The following is a 19,797-nucleotide window of genomic DNA, read 5'->3' on the forward strand; positions in this document are numbered from 1 at the left end:
CATGTTTACTGCGACCAAGCTTTGTTGCAGGCATGCTGCAGGATGATGTTGGTGCGCGGTTGTGGGAGAGCTCAAGATGAAGAAGCCGACCCCTGACCTGAGGGAGGATGCCTTTTTGCCCACTGGTGTGCACTGGATGTGTGTATGCACATCTCTTTAAGGTGCTCTACTCTTTGATGTGGCCATCTGGCCTCTGCAGTTAGCCTGTGACCGCTCTCTGCTCTGTGTCATCTGCACTGGGCCACCTTGGACGACTCAGCCCTGCAGTTTCCGTGTCGCCCTGCTGCTGAGCCTGGTTCTGGCTGGGCCTGGGGAGAAGGCTGTGGCCCAATAGTGTCCCGGGACCTTGGGCAGGCAAAAGAGTGAGGACGAGCAGAGGTGAGGAAGGGGAGGTGAGCGGAGTGGCCAGGCAGCCGAGCTTTAGCGTGGACAGCCCCTGGGCTACCTGAGGGAGAGACAGTGACCAGCATCCTCTCTTCACACAGGCCCCAGCCCTCGGGGAGGCCTAGGGAGCTTGGGGTCATCCTCTCCCTGGAGCCCTGTCCACACCAACGCAAGTCTATGTGCGGGTTTTGGGTGCTGTTCTGCTCCCCCTGGACAGCCATGTGTGCTCACACCCCTTGAAGACAAGGCTGTGGCCATCGCCCTTTATTTTATGTGAGGGCCAGCTCTGGTCGCCCAGGGAGAGGTGTCGCCTTTGAACCGGGTTCCTGCCATCACCAGCTTCTGCGAGCTCCCTGCTCACAGACAGCCCCAGGACCTCCAGTTCCTTTGGTTGGTGGCCACTCCACTCAGCCTGGACCCCCGTATCCTCCTGGGAGAGTGAGGGGGCCTTTCTGCTGACTCCCAGGGGAAGACGGTGCAGCCTCAAGAACCTGAGCCCAGGGAGTTCCTGCGGCGACCGTGGCACCTGGGACGCAGTCTTCGACCCCACAGCTGCTGGTGTCCGAGTGGCTGCTGGGCTGCTGGGAGTCTCAGCGTCACGGGGGAGTGATGCCTGACGAGTTCATGGTCTTTCTCTGTTATTCATTTGGAATTATGGTTTCTTCTCAGGAGCGTTTCGAAGTGGTGTGATGAGGAATGATCGTTAATGACGACACACTGTCCCGGTCACTGACACTGGAAGACCCCGGACGCTGAGCCCTTGGCACATTCGTTCCTAACCTTCAACGCCGGAAGTTGGGCACCTCAGAGGTGGCATTATTAGCGTACTTTCCATATGAGGGATGAGAACCTGGAGGCCAGAGAGCTAAGCAAGTGGCCCAAGGTCCTGGGACCAGGAAAGAGCAGCCGGGACCCAGCCCCAGGGAGTGTGCTCTGCGGTCTCCACTCCCACCGCTGGGTGTGAGGCCGCTCTTCAGTAATGGGGGGCAAGGCGAAAACTGTGGTAAGGGCCTCGCTAAAAATGATGCACAGGTCTAGCTAAAAATAATGATAATAATTAGTAACTGTCCCCCTGTAACTGCCACTCCCGAGCCACACAGCTGGTGTCCATAAAGATTCTTAACTTTCTCCGTAGATTACATCACCTTTTCGAAACCTAAAGGTCGTTCTCAAGCTGTCTTCCGGCCCTGTAGTCCACCAGCGGCCCAGACCTAGACACTGACTCAGCCGGAATTGTGAGCCCAGGGACTGGCGCGACACAGGAAGATGATTTCCACACCCCTATAATTCTGCCCCAATTAACGAACCTAATTTCCCAATCCCCCGCCTGCTAAACTGTCCTTAAAAACCCTGTCTCCCAAGTTCTCGGGTGGCGGGTTTGAGAAGTGCCTGCCGTCTCCCGCCTGGCGCTGTGCTGCGTGAGGACTCGGCCGGGGGCTGCGGGCAGATGGTCGGGCGGCAACAGGTGCGGTCACCGCGGTTATTGTGGGAAGGACGGGGCTCACTCACATTGTTCATCAGGTCTGCTTTGTCTAACACTGTGCGTTAGAAAATTAGCCAGTGCGCTGCCCAGAGACGATCTCTTTCTAGAGGGACATTTCACCCGCCCGTTTCTTTCCTGCAGCGGGCGCCGTGTGGGGAAGGAATGCTGGTCACGCCCCACCCCGCCCCAGGCAGGTCCAGGGCCATCCGCACCGTCTGTGCTCTCTGGGAACTGGCCCACGGGAGCCGGAATGGACCGTTCCGGCCCCACACACGCGGACTCCGCAGGGAACGCGGAATCACACGGGCAAGAAGCAAGCCCCAGTGCCGTTTATCTTCCCCCAGACGCCTACAGTAACGTCGGACTCTGAATGCTGTTACATTTCAAATTTATTTCCAATCGTTTCGAGCTGGATCAATGGGAGACAAAGGCACCTTTTAGCTGTGGCACCTGCTGTTTCCCCCAAATGTCAAGGACTGACATTTGATGCTGTTATCCCCAGGCGGTGCACTGGTGACGCATTTCCTTGCTTCCCCGGCCCCCAGGCCCACGCCCCGCTCACCCTCAGCAAGGACCTTCACGCCAACGAGATGACGTCTTGGCCTGCCCAGGGACCCGTGTGCCCAGACTTTCTCCCTCTTTGGCAGAAAAAAGGCTGGCCTCTCGGGGTGGCCGCTGCCTCCCTGTGTCCCTGGGAGACGCCTCACATAGCTGGAGCCCCTGCTTTCCTCCCTGGGTGGGCACCCAGCCCTCTGAGGTGCCTATCTCGGGAAGAGGCGGCTGCTCTTGCAGTCTGCACGGTGGTCCCAGTAGTGCTGGTGGACGGTGGGGTGCATTTTCCATGATGGGGCTTGAGGAGGCACTTGGGGAATGAGGTCGGGTACCCCTCAGATAAAGTACTCCTTTCTGCTGCCGCCACCAGCATCCTGGAGGGCAGGGTCGTCCTGCAGGGCCGCGTCTGCGCTCTCAGCAAACTCCGTGCCCTTGGCCTCATTGGTGTGGTACGTGCCCTTGTGCCGACACATGTAGCGTAGCATGACAAGGAGGAGGCAGACCAGGACGAGGGCCACAGCAGCAATCACGCCTGCAGGTGGGAAGAAATGCATGGGTCAGTGTGGAGCAGGGGCCCTGGGCCCTGGGACAAGGGACAGGGTGTGTCAGGAAAGACATGCTGCTGTAACAACCATAGGCACTCCTCGCTGTAAGGTGGGGTCTCAGCCCTATAAACCTGTCATAAGCTGAAAGCATCATAGGTCAAACGTGCATTAATACACTTGGCCTACTGAACATCTAAGCTCAGCCTCAGCCACCTTCTTCTGACTCAGAACACTTACACGGGCTGACAGCTGGGCAAAATCATCTAACACAAAGCTTATTATATATTAAAAATAAAGTGTATTCATCCTGCACATTGCTAGCCTGGGAAAAGATCAAAATTCAAAACTCAAAGTATTGTTTATACTGAATGTGTTTACTTTTGCACCATTGTAAAGTTGAAAACCCAAAAACTCGGTTAAGTGAAACCATTGTAAGTTGGAGATCATCTGTACCAACAGCAGGTCCCTTTGTATGCGTCCCCCGCCTGGTGTGCTGGCTTCTCATCTCTGCCCACCGCAAAGGCTCCTTCTCTCCCCTTCTCTCTTCTCTCACCCGCTTCCTTCCTTTCCTTCCCACCCACTCCACTGAGCACTCTGCAGGCAGGCTGGGTGGAATCCCAGGGTGGAACCCTGCTTGGAGGTGCTCACAGTCTATTGAGGAAGAGAGACTTACGGGGTGTCGCTGCAGGACATGCATGATTTGCATAAGGGAAGTGTGTGCGTTTGCCTGAAACCGTGGGGTCCACGGGATGCAGAGCTTCACCTTTTAAAGCAGCACGATTCCCACCGAAGGGCTCTGGGAACGTGGGACTTCCCATGCTAACACCAGGAAAGTCTTGGAAAACTGGGAAGAGCTGGTTGCCCTCCATGCACCATACAGGTGAGGGCTGTTAGCTGCACTTGGGGACAGGTGGTATGAGGTGTGGTCTGTGTTTTCCCTAGGAAGTGAGGACTGCCACGAATCTGCAGGGGGAGCGGGACGTGGCCAGGCAAAGGACTGAGAGGGAGGGTCCTGCTGAGGACGCTGTGCCGAGGCGGAAGTGTGGTGGGGGGACCGTCCTTTACCTCCGCCCAGACTCAGGAGGCGTCAGGCCAGCCAGGGCCTTGGGAGTGGCAGGGTGAGGGGTCAGGGGGCTGAAGGGCCTCAGTCCCACTGGGGGTGTTGCGAGTCTGGGCACTGATTTGAAGCTGCAGAACAAGCCTCTGTCTTTCCTTAGAATGCAGGTTGGCGTGGGGGCCCTTGGGGAGAACATGGACAGGCTAAGGCTGCTCCTAAGTCCCACTTTACGGAACAGTTTCCTGAACTTCCTGCTGCCTTCAGGGGAGCGCTTGTGTCTGCACAGTGCCCGTAATGTGTCTCAGAAGAACGGCTCAGCGGTCGGCGAGTTGGAGGATGCCGGTTGCCCAGGATCCAACAAGTGTCTTTGCTGCTTTTTCCTTCTTTTTAATTGTAGAAGTTCCCTGAACTATTAATAAGCTAGTGGGAAGTGTGGATCTCAAAGAAGCACACAGAGCATGTGACACTGCCCAAACTTGATTGTTCCTGAAATACAATCTGGAGTCACAGTCATGACCCGGGGGAGCCACCTGCCCGGGGCTCACAGCAAGGCGCGGGCAGGGTCCAACTCCCTGAGGACGGAGGGCGGGGCGTGGGACGCAGGGCAGGCCACAGGCGGGGTGAGGGGACGGGGGAGAAGACCAGGCAGCCCGGCCAGTCCACCCACCCACGCGCCTCCACCTTCAAACCTCCCTGTCCAGAGCCACTCTCTGCACCCTGAGAGGGGGCGCCCGCCATCACCCCGGCTCCGCCTGCTCCACCAGGACTCTGCTGGATTTTCTTAACCAGGGCTGGACTTCCCATTCCACGTTCGAAACCAACTATGAGGGAGGGAAAATGCTGACCATGGCTGTCTCCACCCAAATCCTCAGACCAGTTCTCCCCTGGGCATTTCTTCTGAGACTCTGGGCTGCATGAAGGGCCCTGAGATGACAGCTCACCTGCGATGACGGCGATGTCCATGATGGTGGAGGGTATCCCCTGGCCAGGCTCTGTGAATGGAAGAGAAGAGTCGGAGGTGAGACAGGAAGGCTCTCCACGCCTGGCAGCACCGTGGCTGCAGCTGCATCCTCAGCTCATGTGTGAGCGGCTCTGACAGGCCAGGTGGGCAGCAGCAGGGTGCAGCCCCAGACCCAGGCCCAGGCCCAAGAGCAGCAGGCTGTAGAGTGCTGTGCCCACCACCAGGTCACCGTCGGCCTGCGTGAGCTCCCTCCTGTGTCCCTGCACTGAGGCTGGGCCTGCGTCTGTGGTGTGTGCGAGGGCAGGCATGGCCGTGGTGTCTAACACAGACCATCTGTGAGTGTCTGCTCACACCGGTGTCATAGACTGTTTTGTGTTGCTAGAATGCCTGATGCCGGGTAATGTACAAAGAAAAGAGGTTTATTTGGCTCACGATTCTGGTGGCTGGGAAGTCCGAGACTGGGCAGCTGCATCTGGCTAGGGCTTCGTGCTGCCTCCACTCGTGGTGGGGAGTGGGAGGGAGCAGACGTGTGCAAAGAGATCACACGTGTGAAAGGGAGCAAGAGAGAGTCTCGGGAGCCAACGAACTTTCGCAGCAACCTGCCCTGCGGCAACTAACCCAGTCCCGCGAGCGCAAGAAGGACTCACTCAGTCCTTCCCTCGGAAGGGCATTAGTCTATGAGTTAGGGAGCCGTCTCCATGACCCAGACGCCTCCCACTGGGCCCCATCTCCCAGCGCTGCCACACTGGGAATCTAATTTCCACATGAGTTCTAGTGGGGACAGACCGCAGCACCAGGTGTTGTTTTGGTTGCCCTTAATCCACTATATCTGGAGGTCTCACAGCAGTCCCGTGAGGTGCCTGGCACTATTATTCCATTCCACAGGTAGAACACTGAGGCTCAGGGACGCGACGTGTCCACAGCCTCACAGGACTTACCAGTACTCTTGCTTCTGGGGTGTACCTTCTCTCCTTCTCTCTTGAAGAAGCCCCTCCTAGGGCCCCTGTCCAGGGATCCCTCCCTGAGGCCCCTCCGCGGGTCCCTGTGTTGACTCTCCTGTGGGAAGGACGGCTCTCTGGTGCCATCCAAATTACTGAGTGTGTTTTCCAAAGTTCAATGGTCTGGCCAGAGTGCTAGGATCTCTGGAAGAGTGGGAACCTGAATGCTTCTGCGAGCTGCTGCACAGAATGTCTCCTCTCCTCCGGGAGATGAGTGAGAGGATCTGTTAGACACCGGGAAGTAGCAGCGCTAACATGGAAATCCTGTGTTTCCATTATGAGCGCTATGCATAATGAAACGAGAAGGATGCTTCATACTAGCCGTTTCTGCTCAGATAATCACTTTAATTGTAGGGCTTGTAGATCATTCTCCTCAGCAAAGCTGCCAGATGCCTCTTTGTCGTAAGGGATAGCAGGTAGGGGAGAAACAGACCTCAGGCTGGGGCCAGATCAGGGACACTCCAGGAGTCAGGGCAAGGCGGGAGCCAGGCAGAGACGGGGCTCAGCGTTCAAAGTGCTTCTCCGTGGCAAGACCTGAAGCAGGAGGTGCAGCAAGTTTAAGCGGATGCTGGACTCTGCGATCCTGTGTGAGCAGCTGCAGCCTGCGATTTAGTACCCAGCACAGAGTAGGTGCTCAGTAAATAGTCACTGCGTGCAGGACTAAACACATGCACACATGAAGGAATGGATTTAGAGGTGGAGTTCTAGATCTTTCCAATCACTATGCACCTCACAGTTCAGTAAGAAAGAACAGCACCTTGCTTAGGTTGGCAGTGATGGTGGAGAAACTCGAATACTCGGAATTGCCCTTAGGAATTTCCAGGTGAAAACCAGCATCTCTTACCTCAGTCTGTCCAGTGCAGCCAAGGTTAGAGGGGACTGTTACTCCCTCTTCCTTTTAAACAATTAGCAATTGCTTACCAGATGCTGGTACCATTCTCAGCATTTACCACATTTTAAGTAACTTAGTGCCCACCACAGTCCCATTCAGTAGGAGTTATTATTGTCACCATTTCACAGATTTGGAAGCCGAATCCCAGAAAGGTGTTACTGTTTTCCCTGGCTCATGCAGCCGCTATGAGTCAGGAGTCACCCAGTTCAAGCCCAAAGAGCTCTGAGTCAGCGAGTTTACCCCTGCAGGGCACTGCCCAGTGGGAGCCTTGGTGAGCTGATTTCCAGATGAGGTATTTGTCTTGAATCACTTGGGATGCATTTCTTGGCTTATGTTTAGGGACCTTGTACCCAAATCTGTATACTGGGATACCAGATGCACTTCCAGCAGGCCAGGTGGGCTGGGAGGGCAGGCGGGACCTGAGACCAAGGCATCGCCAGTCGGGCCTCCCAGCATGGGCTCCCTGCAAGCCCAAGCCCACGGGGGGAACGGGGGCAGGAAAGCCCCCTGGTTCACACTGCGCTCTCCAGGCCCTGTCCCCCTCCCATTGCACAATGCAACGGACTCTAGGAAATGACATTCAGCCCAACCAGAACAGCCACACAGGTCAGAATCAGCATGGAGGAGGACGCTAGAGACTGGGAGGTGGGGATGGTGTGAGACAGCAGTTCTCAAGGTGTCCCTGGACCAGCAGGATCCCCGGGGAGCCTCTTAGAAATGGAAATTCTTAGGCTCCAGGCCAGATCTGCTGTACCAGAAACACCAGGGCTGGGCCCAGCAATCAGGGTGGTAACAAAGCCTCCAGGGCATTCCGATGTATGCTCAGGCTGAAAAATGCAGGTGTAAAAGAAGCCTTCCCACAGGGGGTATATCAGGATCGGCCTTTGAAGGATGAATAGGAGTTTGCTGCACAGAGGGTATAAGCATCCCGGGCAGAGAGCTCAGCATCCATGGAGTCCTCACCCCTTCCTGCTTCTTGGCTTTCTCCCCAAGGGTCTGCTCGCCATCCATGGCCCCGAGGCTCCCGACGCCTGGGCTTCCATCTCGTGCTTCTGGAGAAGGTGGGGGGAGAGCCCTCATCTGCCGCACTCCCTGTGCTGCTCCCCTCGGACAGCAGCAATGACGACGGGTATTTGGAGCAGGCTGGCGGGAGCGAGCTCAGATCCTAGCCACCCACTAGGGGATAGGCCTAAAGTGTCCTACGTTTTCCCTTCCCAGCTCCTTTCAAGACCGCAAAGTGCCCACCAGCCTGGAAGCTCCACGAGTCCAGGCCCCGCGCCTGTCTTGCTCACAGGTCTGTGCCCAGCATCGGGCTGGGAGCCTGGCACTGAGTGACAACTGCTGAATGTCTGAAGGCCTAGTCCCTTCTGGGGAACCAGGAATCAACTAGACTGCACCCTCACCATCCGCATCTTTGTGGAGCTGGAAATGGCTGTTCTTCCACGGAATTTGCCACTGGCTGAAGTCAAATCCCTAGCGAGTCTATGAGGTGCAGCACAGGTATGTGTCAAGTCACACTGCCCACACCCCCCGTGACCAGGCATCGCTGTGAACAAGGAAGAGGGGCCCATGGCTGCCGCAGAGGAGACTCAGCCATGAGACTTGGCCCAGGACTTGTGGTCCTCTGACAGGGAGGAGCCCCTGCCTGTGCTCCTCTCCTCTCTGCCCTCATCAGACCTTTGCAGCACCTGCAACCGCCTGCTGCATGCTCCATGGTCAAGGCCAGGGCCCAGCCGTCAGGGGCTCACTGTGTAGCCAACAGTGACAACGGCATCCCTGGCTGCGTCAGGACAGTTGTTCTCTGAGGGGGCCCACAAGCCCGCACCGTCTGATGGGTGCGCCCTGTCTGGCCTGCTGAGACGGTGGGCGGGCACTGCCGGCAGACGCAAGCCGGCACGGTGGTGAGACAGGGCCGGGGGGGAAAGGCCGTGGTAGTGCAATGGTCGGCGGGGCTTCGGGGTGGGCAGAGGGCCTCTCTCAACTGGCACCCAAGCGCCTCAGTGCCTGGGCACTGTGCAGAAGAGGCTGGGCTCCAGGCAGCTGCTGGAAGCGTGCTACGGGGGCTTCGCCTGCCCATGCTCTCTCTGGATTGGCCATCCGTGCCATCACCTGGGCTGTGGACAGAGTTCACAGGCAAGGCCCATGTGAACTAGACCACCCCGGTCAGTTTAAAGGTCAAAATAATTGCCCTGCGTCACATCAAGCTAAAAAGCCTCTGCATAGCAAAAAGGAAAACAAAAACAATCAACAAAGTGAGGCGACAACCCACAGAATGGGAGAAAATATTTGCAAACTACCCATCTGACTAGGGATTAATAACTAGAATATATAAGGAGCTCTAAGAATTCAATAGGAAAAAATAGAACTTTAATTGGATTATTACAATGGGCAAAGGATCTGAACAGACATTTTCCAGAAGAAGACATACTAATGGCCAACAGGTGTATGAAAAATGCTCAACATCACTAGTCATCAAAGAAAGGCAAATCAAAACTACAATGAGATGTCGTTTCACCCAGTTAAAATGGCTTTCCTCAAAAGCACAGGCAGTAATGGACGCTGGCGAGGATGTGGAGAAAGGGGAACCCGCGTCCACTGTTGGTGGGAATGTGAATTAGTGCAGCCAGTATGGAGAGTCCTCAAAGCACTGAAGATTCTACCATATGACCCAGCAACCCCACTGCTGGGCAAATATCCAAAGGATGGGATTTCAGTATAATGAAAAGATACTTGCACATGTTTATGGCAGCACTATGCACAACAGCCAAGATACGGAATCAGCCTAAGTGCCCATCAGCAGATGAATGGATAAAGAAACATGGTGTATACACACACTGGAATATTATACAGCCACAGAAAGAATGAAATCCTGCCGTTTGCAACATCATGGATGGAACTGGAGAACATTATGTTAAGTGAAATAAGCCAAGCACAGAAAGACAAATCTCACATGTTCTCACTCATATGTGGGAGCTAAATATTAAAAATACTGGATCTCATGGAGACAGAGAGTAGAATGCTGGTTGCCAGAGGATGGCAAGGGTAGTGGGGAGGGGAATAAGGTGGGCATGGTTAATGGGTGCAAAAACATAGTTGGATAGTGAGATAGAATGAACAATATTTGATAGCACAACAAGGTAGGGTGTACTTTAAAATAACCAAAAGAGTGGAGTTGGAATGTTCCTAACACAAAGAAACGATAAATGCCTGAGGGGATGGATTCCCTCATTACCCTGATTTGATTAATTCACATCGTATGCCTGTATCAAAACACCACGCGTACCCTATAAAGACATACAACTATTATGTACCCGTAATAATTAAAAATTAAAATTAAAAAAAATTACCTTGAAGGTCTGTGTGGGTCACCTTATAAATAATCCCCCCAAGCCCCAGGGCTGCCGAGGCGCTGAGCAGTGTAGTGTCACTGTCTGCCCACACCCTCCTCCTCCTCACCGTGTCCGCCCTGCCTGATGCTGCTGTGTGGACAGCGGCGTGGATGCCGGCACTGCTGAACCGCGCCATCCGCGTGGTAGCGTGGAGGGCTGCGAGGGTGGGTGGTGGGGCCGTGCGGCCTCCCTGGCCTGGAGAAGACAGTCACCCCCTCAGCAGTAACCTGGGGACGAAGCAGGGCCTGGACACCAGGAAGGCAGAGTCAGGAAGGGGCATCTCCCCCTTGTGTCCACCCGGGAGTCCTGCTGGGAACTTTTCACATCTAGGTATCGCTCTTCGGTGTGCTCCCAGCAGGGGAACCGGCGAGAAAGGTGACGTGACTGTAACTTACCAGTCAAAGAATCTGGTTCCAGAGTGTGCTGTGTGGCTTTCCTCGCTATTCCCCCTAAACCCCGTTTTTGTTTTTAAAAACAGAGCCTTACTTCAACACTGCAACCCACCTGCCTCAGTAGCGCTACAGCGTCTGAGTCAAAGGAAAAGATCCCTTTGTCTCCATTTGGGGCCAGAGTACAAAAAAGTAGAACGACCCTCTCTGAAGTCCAGGATGGTGACAGGCAGGGAAACCAGTGAGAAGCCCTGAAGGGAAGACCTGTCTCGGGGCTACGAGGGTTTGCGGAGCAGAACGAGGTTGCTGTTGTCCACATGGGGACTCCCGAGGGACAGCGGCCCCTCGGCTCCGGACTGTGGAGCTGCAGTTCACCAAGGAGACAGCAAATATCCTCCTTCGTTCACGGTGCAAAGGGGAAAGAACCAGTGCTCCCCTCCCCCGACTCCCAGCAGACACGCCTGCCGAGGGTTTCTAGGAAAATCGGAGGTGAAACAGACAGGAAGAGTGGAGCAGACAGTTCCCCTGGCGAACCGCCTAGGGCTAGGGCCGGGCAGGGGGCTGACAGGGGCTGCAGCTGCTGTCAGCTATGAGCAAGCAACTGAAGCAGCTCTTGCTTGAGACAATGCCCACCACCTAAAGAAAACTTACTCAGTTTGTTTTTCTCCAAGAAGAAGAAAATCCACCCTGAAATAGTTGGTGTGGCTTTAGGATACCCAGGAGACCCAGCTGTGTAACTTCTAATTTGCACCTGTCTCCTTGTCCGGTGGACGGATCTGCACTGCGGAAGGAGGGAACTGAAGCTGAGGGAGGAGCAGGAGAGGCCACCTGCCGGTGAGGCAGGGCCAGGCTCCGGAGAGCCCGGCTGAGGAAGACGGGACCTGGAGGGGTTGAGATGGCTGAGAACCCTGAGAATCTGTCCCCTCTGCCTGATCCCCAGCGGCCCGCCCCTGTGATCTGGGTGCAGGGATGGGGACCTTTGTGCCAGGGTCTGGTAGACGCACGTGCCCTTCTGATCCATGCCTCATGAGACTGCAGTCTCCTCTGCTTTGTTCTTGGGATATTAAGCAAAGCTCCCCGGACCCCTGCCCCCGACATCCACTCCTACCCCAAGCCCCTGCAGTGAGGCCGATGGAAGGGCTAAGGACCCCTGCCTATTGATTTAAGGATAGCTGGGCTGGGATGATGCAGCAGGGAAATGCTTCTCCAAAAAAAAATAAAAGGTTTCCAGTCACCAAAATACCAAAGGAGATAAGGAGATAGACATTTGCAGATGTCAGGAGCCAGGAGGGGGACGTATACCAATCAGTGTTTGCTGGGCCTCCCCGTGCGGGGCTCCAGCAGAGGCGGCTGGAACACAGCAGGCCCTGGACACCCCTATTTCTAGCCCCAGCTCCATCCAGACACCTCCCTGAGGAGAGTGAGGGTGCACAGGAAGGCCTATCGTGCCCCTGGAGCACCCTGACTGCAACTGCCAGGCTGGGGCCAGCCCCTGGCCATGCCCCTGGCCATGCCCCTGTGGGGTCAGCACTCTGGCCAGGCCTGGAGGGCACAGGGGAAGGAGTGACAGCCCAGCACCAGCACTCGCGCCTAGACCATACTGGGGGCCATGTGGCCTTTCTAGCCTGGCTTTCTTCATGTGTAAAACACAACAGTGCTACTGCGTGGGCTTGTTGTGAGTTAGCATGTGGCAAGCAGTGCCTGGCATAGGTTGGGCCATTTGAATGATAGTTTTTGTCATTGTCAGTTATGTTGGCATGGCCTGAGTCAAAGTGGGATTGTCAAAAACAGCACCTTCAAAGCTCTTGTGTACTATCTGGCAAATGCATCACCTTTGGAATCAAACAATCCACTTCTTGTAATTTATCCTAGAAAAGTAATCTGGAATGGAAAGAAAAATTCATGCTCAGGAAAGTGTATTGCAATGTGGTTTAAAGTGAAAATTTAAAGAGAGAGAACAATCTAAATGCTCCATATTAGAGAATTGGCCATGGAAATCGCAATATGCCCATATGATAGAATATCATGCAGTTGTTGAAATGACACATGTGAATTCTTAGTGACAGGAGGCAATGCTTATGGTATGATGTTCAGTGAGAGGAACAGGACCCTGAAAATAAAAACGATGCTAAATATTCCAAAAAAGTCTTAGACAAAAGAAGAAAAGGAAACACACAATGTTAGGTGGTGGTTTTTGGGTGGTGGGTGGGGGAGATGGGTGGTTTTTCTTTCTTCTAATATATAGTTTTCTGTACTTTCCAAGCCAGCCACAATAACATTGTATAGTAAAGAAATGAGGCTGGATCTTCAGAACTAGCAGAATCATCAAAGTCTCAGACTGGAAGGTCAGTCAAGGTGCCTTCCCTGGCCTGGACCTGCTTGCCTCACTCCAGGCCCCCACTGGGTGCCTGCACCCCCTGCCTGGTGACTCTCGCAGCCTGCTTTGGGCTGTTGATGGAGAGCAGGACCATGGCCACCCCTCAGCGTGACCCTGTGGATCTTGTGTCCACATATCCTTTGCCCAACCCAGCAGGGAGATGCTCCAAGGAGACAGGTGCATTTCCAAGACAGACACACACCAGGTGGAAAAGCGGGAGCGCGCGCAGTGACCGCAGCTCCTCGCCCTTTCCCGGGGCTGCGACTGTGGGCGGAGGAGCGTGAGCTGTGGCTTCAGGCCAGAGCCCTCACCCACGCCTTCGCTTCTGCAGGAGGGCACGCAGGTGCGCTCTGACTCTCAGGGAACAGGTCAGGGCTGGGCAGTGGGTTTTGCGTCTCTGGAGTCCCCTGAGGCTGCCACTGGTGTGCTACACGGCTGGCTTCTCAGCATGTCCAGTTTGAATAGCTTCCTAAAGATGCTGGAAAGGTTCCTGTCCCTCCCCAGACTAGATAGAGAGTCCTCTGCTAGGATTCTTTGAGGGGAGGCCCCGTTGTCCCTTGGATTTTGATTTTGTGGGAAAGCACCTTACGCTGAAACATGCACACTCGATTCCTCCTCTTGGCCTCCTCTTCCTCCCTCTCCTTCTCTCTTGGTCCCTGTGACCATCTTCCATCTCTCCATCCTTATCCACATTGCTTGCTTCCTCCCAAGGAATAACGACTCTTTCTTTGTCGACGGTACTGCTCCACAGACTTGCTCCCCTGTTTGTAAAGAAGTAGCCGTCCAGACCCCGGTGGGTCCCGCTGGAGTTAAGCACACACAGCGAGGGACTGGCATGTGGGCCACAGAACTCGGCTGTGTGGGGCGGAAGTGGGGAGCCCTTTAAATTGTGAGAATCATTTTTAGCTAGATGACTGCACAGAAACAGGCCACATGCTGCCTGCAGTCCACAGGCTGCAGTTTGCTGAACAACTTGTTCACATCACCGTTAAAAGGCTTTGCCAGTCTCTGCACTCATTTTTGAGCTACTAGAGGACAGGACTGTGTTTTACGCGTCCGCATCTGACACAATGCCGGGTGAATGAATAAGTGATGTTGCATTAAATATCCCCTGACACGTCCCAGCTCATCCTTCTGTCATTACTTTTTTCCCTATACACCTGCCTCTCTGATGCTGGATAAATAACCTCCCTAAGCTTCTCTAAGTCTCTGAACAGCCACTCCACAGATACACACTAAGCTTCCAATGACGCTAATGGCTGGCATTTATTGTGCAGCAGGCATTTGTGGAGACCTGGGGAGACAGAGGTGACGCTGGCATCCTCTGTATGTGAGCCGGTGTGCCCGTGTGCTCACACGTGTGATTCGAGTCCAGCCCACATGGTCCCCGTGCAGCCCAGAGTCACCCTCGAGTGCCCTCTGAGGTCCCTGCTCTCCAGCCAGATCCCACGTGCTAATCTTCGCCACTTCTCAGGAGGGCTTAATTCACTTAAAAAGTCATATAATTGCATTTTCAGCATAATTAGGTACCTAATTACATGACTGAACACCCTCTATTGGGCTGCATGTGTAAATAACGATGATTTGGTTATCCACGCTTTGCTAGTGGGTTTCCAAAAGGCCCATCAGCAGGCGAACAGGATGTGGAAACGTTTTTCTACGTTCTGCACTGCGTTTGACAGGCAGGAGCGCAGAGCCCGCGGGGCGCGAGTAGGACTGCGGGGGTGCAGGGGCAGGGGGGGCTTTCCACGGCCTGGAATCTCCGCACAGACATTGGGTGGAGCCACTCCTGAGAGGGTCTCCCGCATCCCCAGTAGGACAGCAGTGCTTCCCCACAGGACGTGCCAGGAGGGGCGGCCAAGGCGGCCAACACAGCAGCTCCCACCGTGCATGGGTGGGAAGGGTGGGAAGCGGCGGTGAGGGGCCCTGGGAGAAGGCAGGGTCCCCTGAGAGCTCGGGGCTGTGCGAAAGGCCTGGCCAGAGGCGTTCGGAGCCCACCATGCCGCAGGCCCCGGGGTGGGGGAGAGCTGCCAGGCGCCTGGCGGGAGTTTACGCATCGGACGTGTTAGCCATTACCGTTAATGATGCTGCGATTGGTCTTTTATGCGGACTGGCGTGTGGGAGGGCGCCGGGAGGGCGGGGAGCGCTGACGGGGTGAGGGGAGGGGCAGAGGCACGCACGCACGCACGCCAACAAACGGCTCTTTACAAAGTCACCTCAGTGGTGCTGCAAGGGGCACCCTGATGGGTGGCACGGGACATGGGGAGCATGGGCTTTGGTGCCAGAGAGATCGGGGTGAATCCTGGTCGCTGTGTCCCAGCTGTATGTACGTACCCTCTTCTCTGACCTCAGCGCTCGTGACTGCAGAGTAGGACCCTGGCGCTGCGTGTGGCTCTGGGGGCTGGTTCCCTGCACAGGAAAGCTCTTCTACTGTCCTCAGATATGTAAGAATGGCTCCTTTTCCCTCTCTCCCTCCGTCTCCCTCTGTCTCTGTCACACGCCCCACACCCACACACACAGGGACACACACACAGAGGGGAGTGGGGGAGGCCAGGGCGGCAGGGAGTGCCAGGGACTTCCCGAGTCCTTCCCGCTGTGCCCTTGGCCCTCCTTTGTCCTCCAAGTCCGGTCTCCTGGGTATCAGCGCAGGAAAGGGGCTTCAGGAAGTCACCCGTTCACTTCCTCATTCTGCATCCGCAACAGAGCCCGGAAGCTGCCTGCCCCTGGGTCAACCCCTGTGCCGTCTGTTCTCTGTGCCTGGGGAGAAAAAGCCATTTCTCTAAAGCCCCTGGCTTCATCCTCCCACTGTTTTTCCAGCTGATGAAAATACTCTAAAATACGTCTCAATCCATCACCCTGGCAAGCTCCTGCTCCATCTTCCCAGCCCCTGTCCAGGTCTTGTGATTTATATTTGCCCAACATTAATCTTTTAAAAGCAAAGAAGCCATAAACACATACATAACTCTGCCTCTTGTCAGTTGAAATCCCATGGCACAAATCAACTGCCACCTAAATTAGATGTTTCTTTCATAGAAAGTGATAAATGCCCTGGAGACTAATCAAAGAAAAGTCAACTAACTTAGACTTTGTTTCACTTCAGAGTCATGTAGGTGGTGCAGCTGAAGTCAGACAACCGGTAATGTCTGTGACCCGCAGCAGCAGGGAAACAGGCACAGTCCCGGTGTTTTGTAAACAGGAAGCTTGTTCATCATTTCTCTGCAGGGGTCTTAGCACTTCAAAAGTAAGTTTGAAACCTGACGCATACTCTTAGGAGAAGAAGGGTAAGTACACACACAGTCTACTCCTCCGTCAGACCGACCAGTGAGCTCATTTCTTTGATAAGGGAAAGAAGCCTTTGCTTAGGCAAACCAGGTCACAGAGTGAAGACAGAGTCACCCACAAGACATGAGGCAGCTACAGGGTTGGCTCTGTTTGAGCAGTCAGGGTTTAGGGGCTCCCAGAGAAGCCAGATTGTCTACAACAGTATGGATTTCAAATAATTGTATCCTTTTTAAGAATAGATGATTTCATACTGAAACAAATGCAATTTTTTATTTTACACCTTTCAAATAATGGCTTTTGAATTTTGTTTTGGGAAATATAAAAGCTGAGGTTTTGGGAAGAAAAAAAAGAGGAAAGAATATAAATGGCTAAATCTAGTACCTGTCATGAGCTTATTTTCCTCTTTCTTTTCCTTGTCTTATTATTTCTTCCACCATCGCTACCATCATCAATACATTTCATCATTCACCTGCGTGGGCGAGTACTGGGCAAGGAAGGGTCTTGAAGACCAGGAGACGGGAGCTGGGCCTTCTCGTGCAGGCGACGGGCAGCCAGCGCGGGGAGACACACCCAGGAGATCCCAGTAGTGCAGGGCTGGGGAGGAGAACCCACCGCTTGGAAGAGCACTTGGAAGCTACTGAGACAGAGTCAGGATGACATGGGGAGTAGGGGATGGGGGCTGCTGGTGTGAGGTGGGGGCTGCAGGAGGGCAAACCTGACGGGCTGGGCGGGTGGAGGTCTGAGAGTTTGGGGTGCGGGCAGGAGCGTGATTAGAAGGTAAGGAAGGGAACATGAGTGTGAGGGGAGAAGTGGAGGGTTATGAATAATCATTTATTATTCTTTATTTCCATATATCCAGTTATGGAATCACCTCCACAAGGACATTATTGAAAGTATTAAAAATTAAGATATGTCTCAGAGTTTCAAATTTAAGTAAAAAATAGGTTTCTAACCATTGGAGTGGTATCCATGAGACAGACGCAGAGGGTGAGTAAGCAGCTCCCCTGAGGATGCTTTTAAAGGCCAGGAGTGCTCCGCGGGAAGGCTTTGGGGGTGGCACATGCAGCAGGAGCCTCTGGTTCTTGATTCTCAACTCTGCATGTTAGAATCATCTGGAACCCTTTAAAGAACATCCCAAAACACCCATGTCCAGGTCCTCTCCTACCAGGGTTGCCAGATAAAATACAGGACACCAGTTAAATTTGACTTTCAGATAAACAACCAAAAACTTTTAGAAGCGTAGAAAAAGAAAGTTAACTTCCAAACGTGGAATGTGCTTGGTCAAACAGGGTATGTGTTGGGGGTGGGGCGCGGGGGGTGAACCCTCCAGCCAGAGCTCCCAGGAGGCAGGAAGGCGGCCTGGGCTTCGGTGCCAGCAAACCTGGCTTCCAACCTGACCATGCCACATCAGACGAAGTACTTTCATGCTTTCCTTTCTTTCCTGGCCTCAGTGTTTTAGCCTAAATGTCTGCTTCACAGGGAATTCTGAGCAGGCTCAAACCCCACACACCGTCCAGCTGCACCCATGGGAGGCACCAGCTCCCTCCACCACGTTCAGGGCCCCCTCCCCACTGGCTCTCCTGGCCAGACCTGTCTCCCGTTTGTTTCCCTCAGGTCCTGCCACCTGCGGCCACCAGAAGCCTGCCCTGCTTTGGAGTCTAAGAAAGTAAAGTAATTTCCTAGGTCTCACTGCTCCTGTTTCTGAGAGGTTGGTGCCTGGAGCCGGGTCCCAGAGAGCTGCTGGTGAGCGGCTGGCCCAGGCCCGCTTTATCAGCACTGCTGCCCCACGGGTCCTCTGGGTCTGCTGCAGCCGCCTGATAAGGGACTGGCTCTGCACTCCACTGCCTGGGAGGCTTATCAAGGGCACGCCTGGGTGGGGGAGCCTTCCCGTCAGCTTGCGTGCTCGGAAGGAACGCAGTACCGAATACGGCATCCCGCACACGCAGACACAGCCCCGCAAGCTGCCCGCCCCTGAGGCCAAGCTCTGTGTTCTGGCACACACGGCAGGCAGGTGTCTCACCTCCCACTCAGGGACGGGGTCTCGAGTCCCCCCTTAGGACAAGGCACCGCGTGCATCCCCACGCAGGAACGAGTTGGGGGCCCTCCCACAGCACAGGCTCTGAAAAGCTCAGCAGAGACCTGAGCTTGAATCCAAGAGGCTGACCCTGTGCGGGCGGTGCCACTTAGGTCTCTTGGACAGCGTGTGCTCATGTGTGCGTGTGCATAGCGGGGAGGATCAGGCAGTGCTCAAGCACGAAGCCATCTGTCCTCTTGAAATTACGGAGAAGAGGAAAGTGATAGTGTCTGCCTGTGGAACACAGAGGTAGAGGGAAACACCCGGATTCCAGTCCCGGCTCTGCCATTTGCTATTGCTGTGGCTTTAGGACAGTTACTTTATACCTTTCCAAATCCCATTTATTCAGGATACCAAGTTGGATGAGAACCCCGGGCCCGTCTTCTAAGGAAGTGCATGGTAACACTCCCCTCCCTGTGCGCACATGGCTGGCCTGTCCCACCCGGGGAGCTCAGTGAACACCTGCGTCCTCGCCCACTGCTGCACCAGGCTGCGGTGGGAACAGAGGGGCTGAGACGTGCATGCGCTTTGGCATGCACGAGCGACTCCAGGTACGGACGGATGCCCAGGGGCCGGACTTCCAAGACTGCCGGGTGAGGATGAGAAGAAGCCCAGGTGTCAGGACTCGGTCACCTCTGCAGCAGCTGGATTCTCGTGCTGGGCCCACGCTATGTGATGAGAGGAGGCACAGGAGTGAGCCCCTGTGCTCATGCTTCAGGGCTCTGCTCACTTGCGGAATGGCATTGAAAAACAGAGCTGCTGAAAAGCACCTCCCAACACCTTTCCTCGCGTGTAACTGCCTCCCGGGCGAGCTGCACTCAGGTGCACCCCTCGGCGGGGAAGCCTGGGTTCCAGCCTGGGCTGTGTGCACCTGAGCTGCTCTCTTCCCCTCTGATTTCAGGCAGGAGAAGGAGGCTGCGTTTCTGGGATGTGTTCTCATTGTGCCAGGGAAGACTGGCTGGGTCTGAGCATGGTGCCAGGCCTTCCTCCCCCAGGCAGGTGGCAGCCTGGGCCTAGGAGCAGCAGGTCGAGACCTCCCTTGTACACATCCTGTAATGATTCTTTGTCACTGCCAGGCCAGACCTCCACCCCGAGGGGGAAGGTCACTGCTCCGTGCCCTCTGCTGGGCCGGTCTTGCACTGACCTGGAGCTGCGGGCAAGGGGCCCAAGTACATCGCCCCTTCTCCCTGAGGGTCCTGCATGCTCTGTGGGCTGCAGGTGCAGGGAGCCAGGGGCCCACACTCACACTCACTCCCCGCAGAGCCTGGCACAGGCTTCGAGACTGCAGAAAAGCTTCACCCAGAAGGTGCACCCAGCAACGCCGGGCACACTCTGAAAGCTGGCCTCTGTGTGTGCAAAGTGGGCCCTTGGTGAAGGCCCTCCTGCCCTACCCCTCAATTCGGGGACTCTAGCA

General features: G+C 55.0%; 1 protein-coding gene across 1 annotated transcript in view; it reads right to left on the minus strand.

Moving 5' to 3' along the window:
* Positions 1-2,242: 2,242 nt before the first annotated feature.
* Positions 2,243-19,797, minus strand: part of GYPC (glycophorin C (Gerbich blood group)) — a 30,887-nt gene continuing 13,332 nt past the window's right edge. The window contains exons 2-3 of the mRNA XM_012649918.1: positions 4,963-5,013; positions 2,243-2,951 (exon numbers count right to left, since the gene is read on the minus strand). Coding sequence (XP_012505372.1) covers positions 2,755-2,951; positions 4,963-5,013 — 248 coding nt within the window. The 3' untranslated portion in view covers positions 2,243-2,754. The remainder of the gene's footprint in view (positions 2,952-4,962; positions 5,014-19,797) is intronic.

The sequence above is a fragment of the Propithecus coquereli genome, unplaced genomic scaffold (assembly GCF_000956105.1).
Source record: "Propithecus coquereli isolate 6110/MARCELLA unplaced genomic scaffold, Pcoq_1.0 Scaffold307, whole genome shotgun sequence".
In the NCBI taxonomy this organism is placed as follows: Eukaryota; Metazoa; Chordata; class Mammalia; order Primates; family Indriidae; genus Propithecus; species Propithecus coquereli.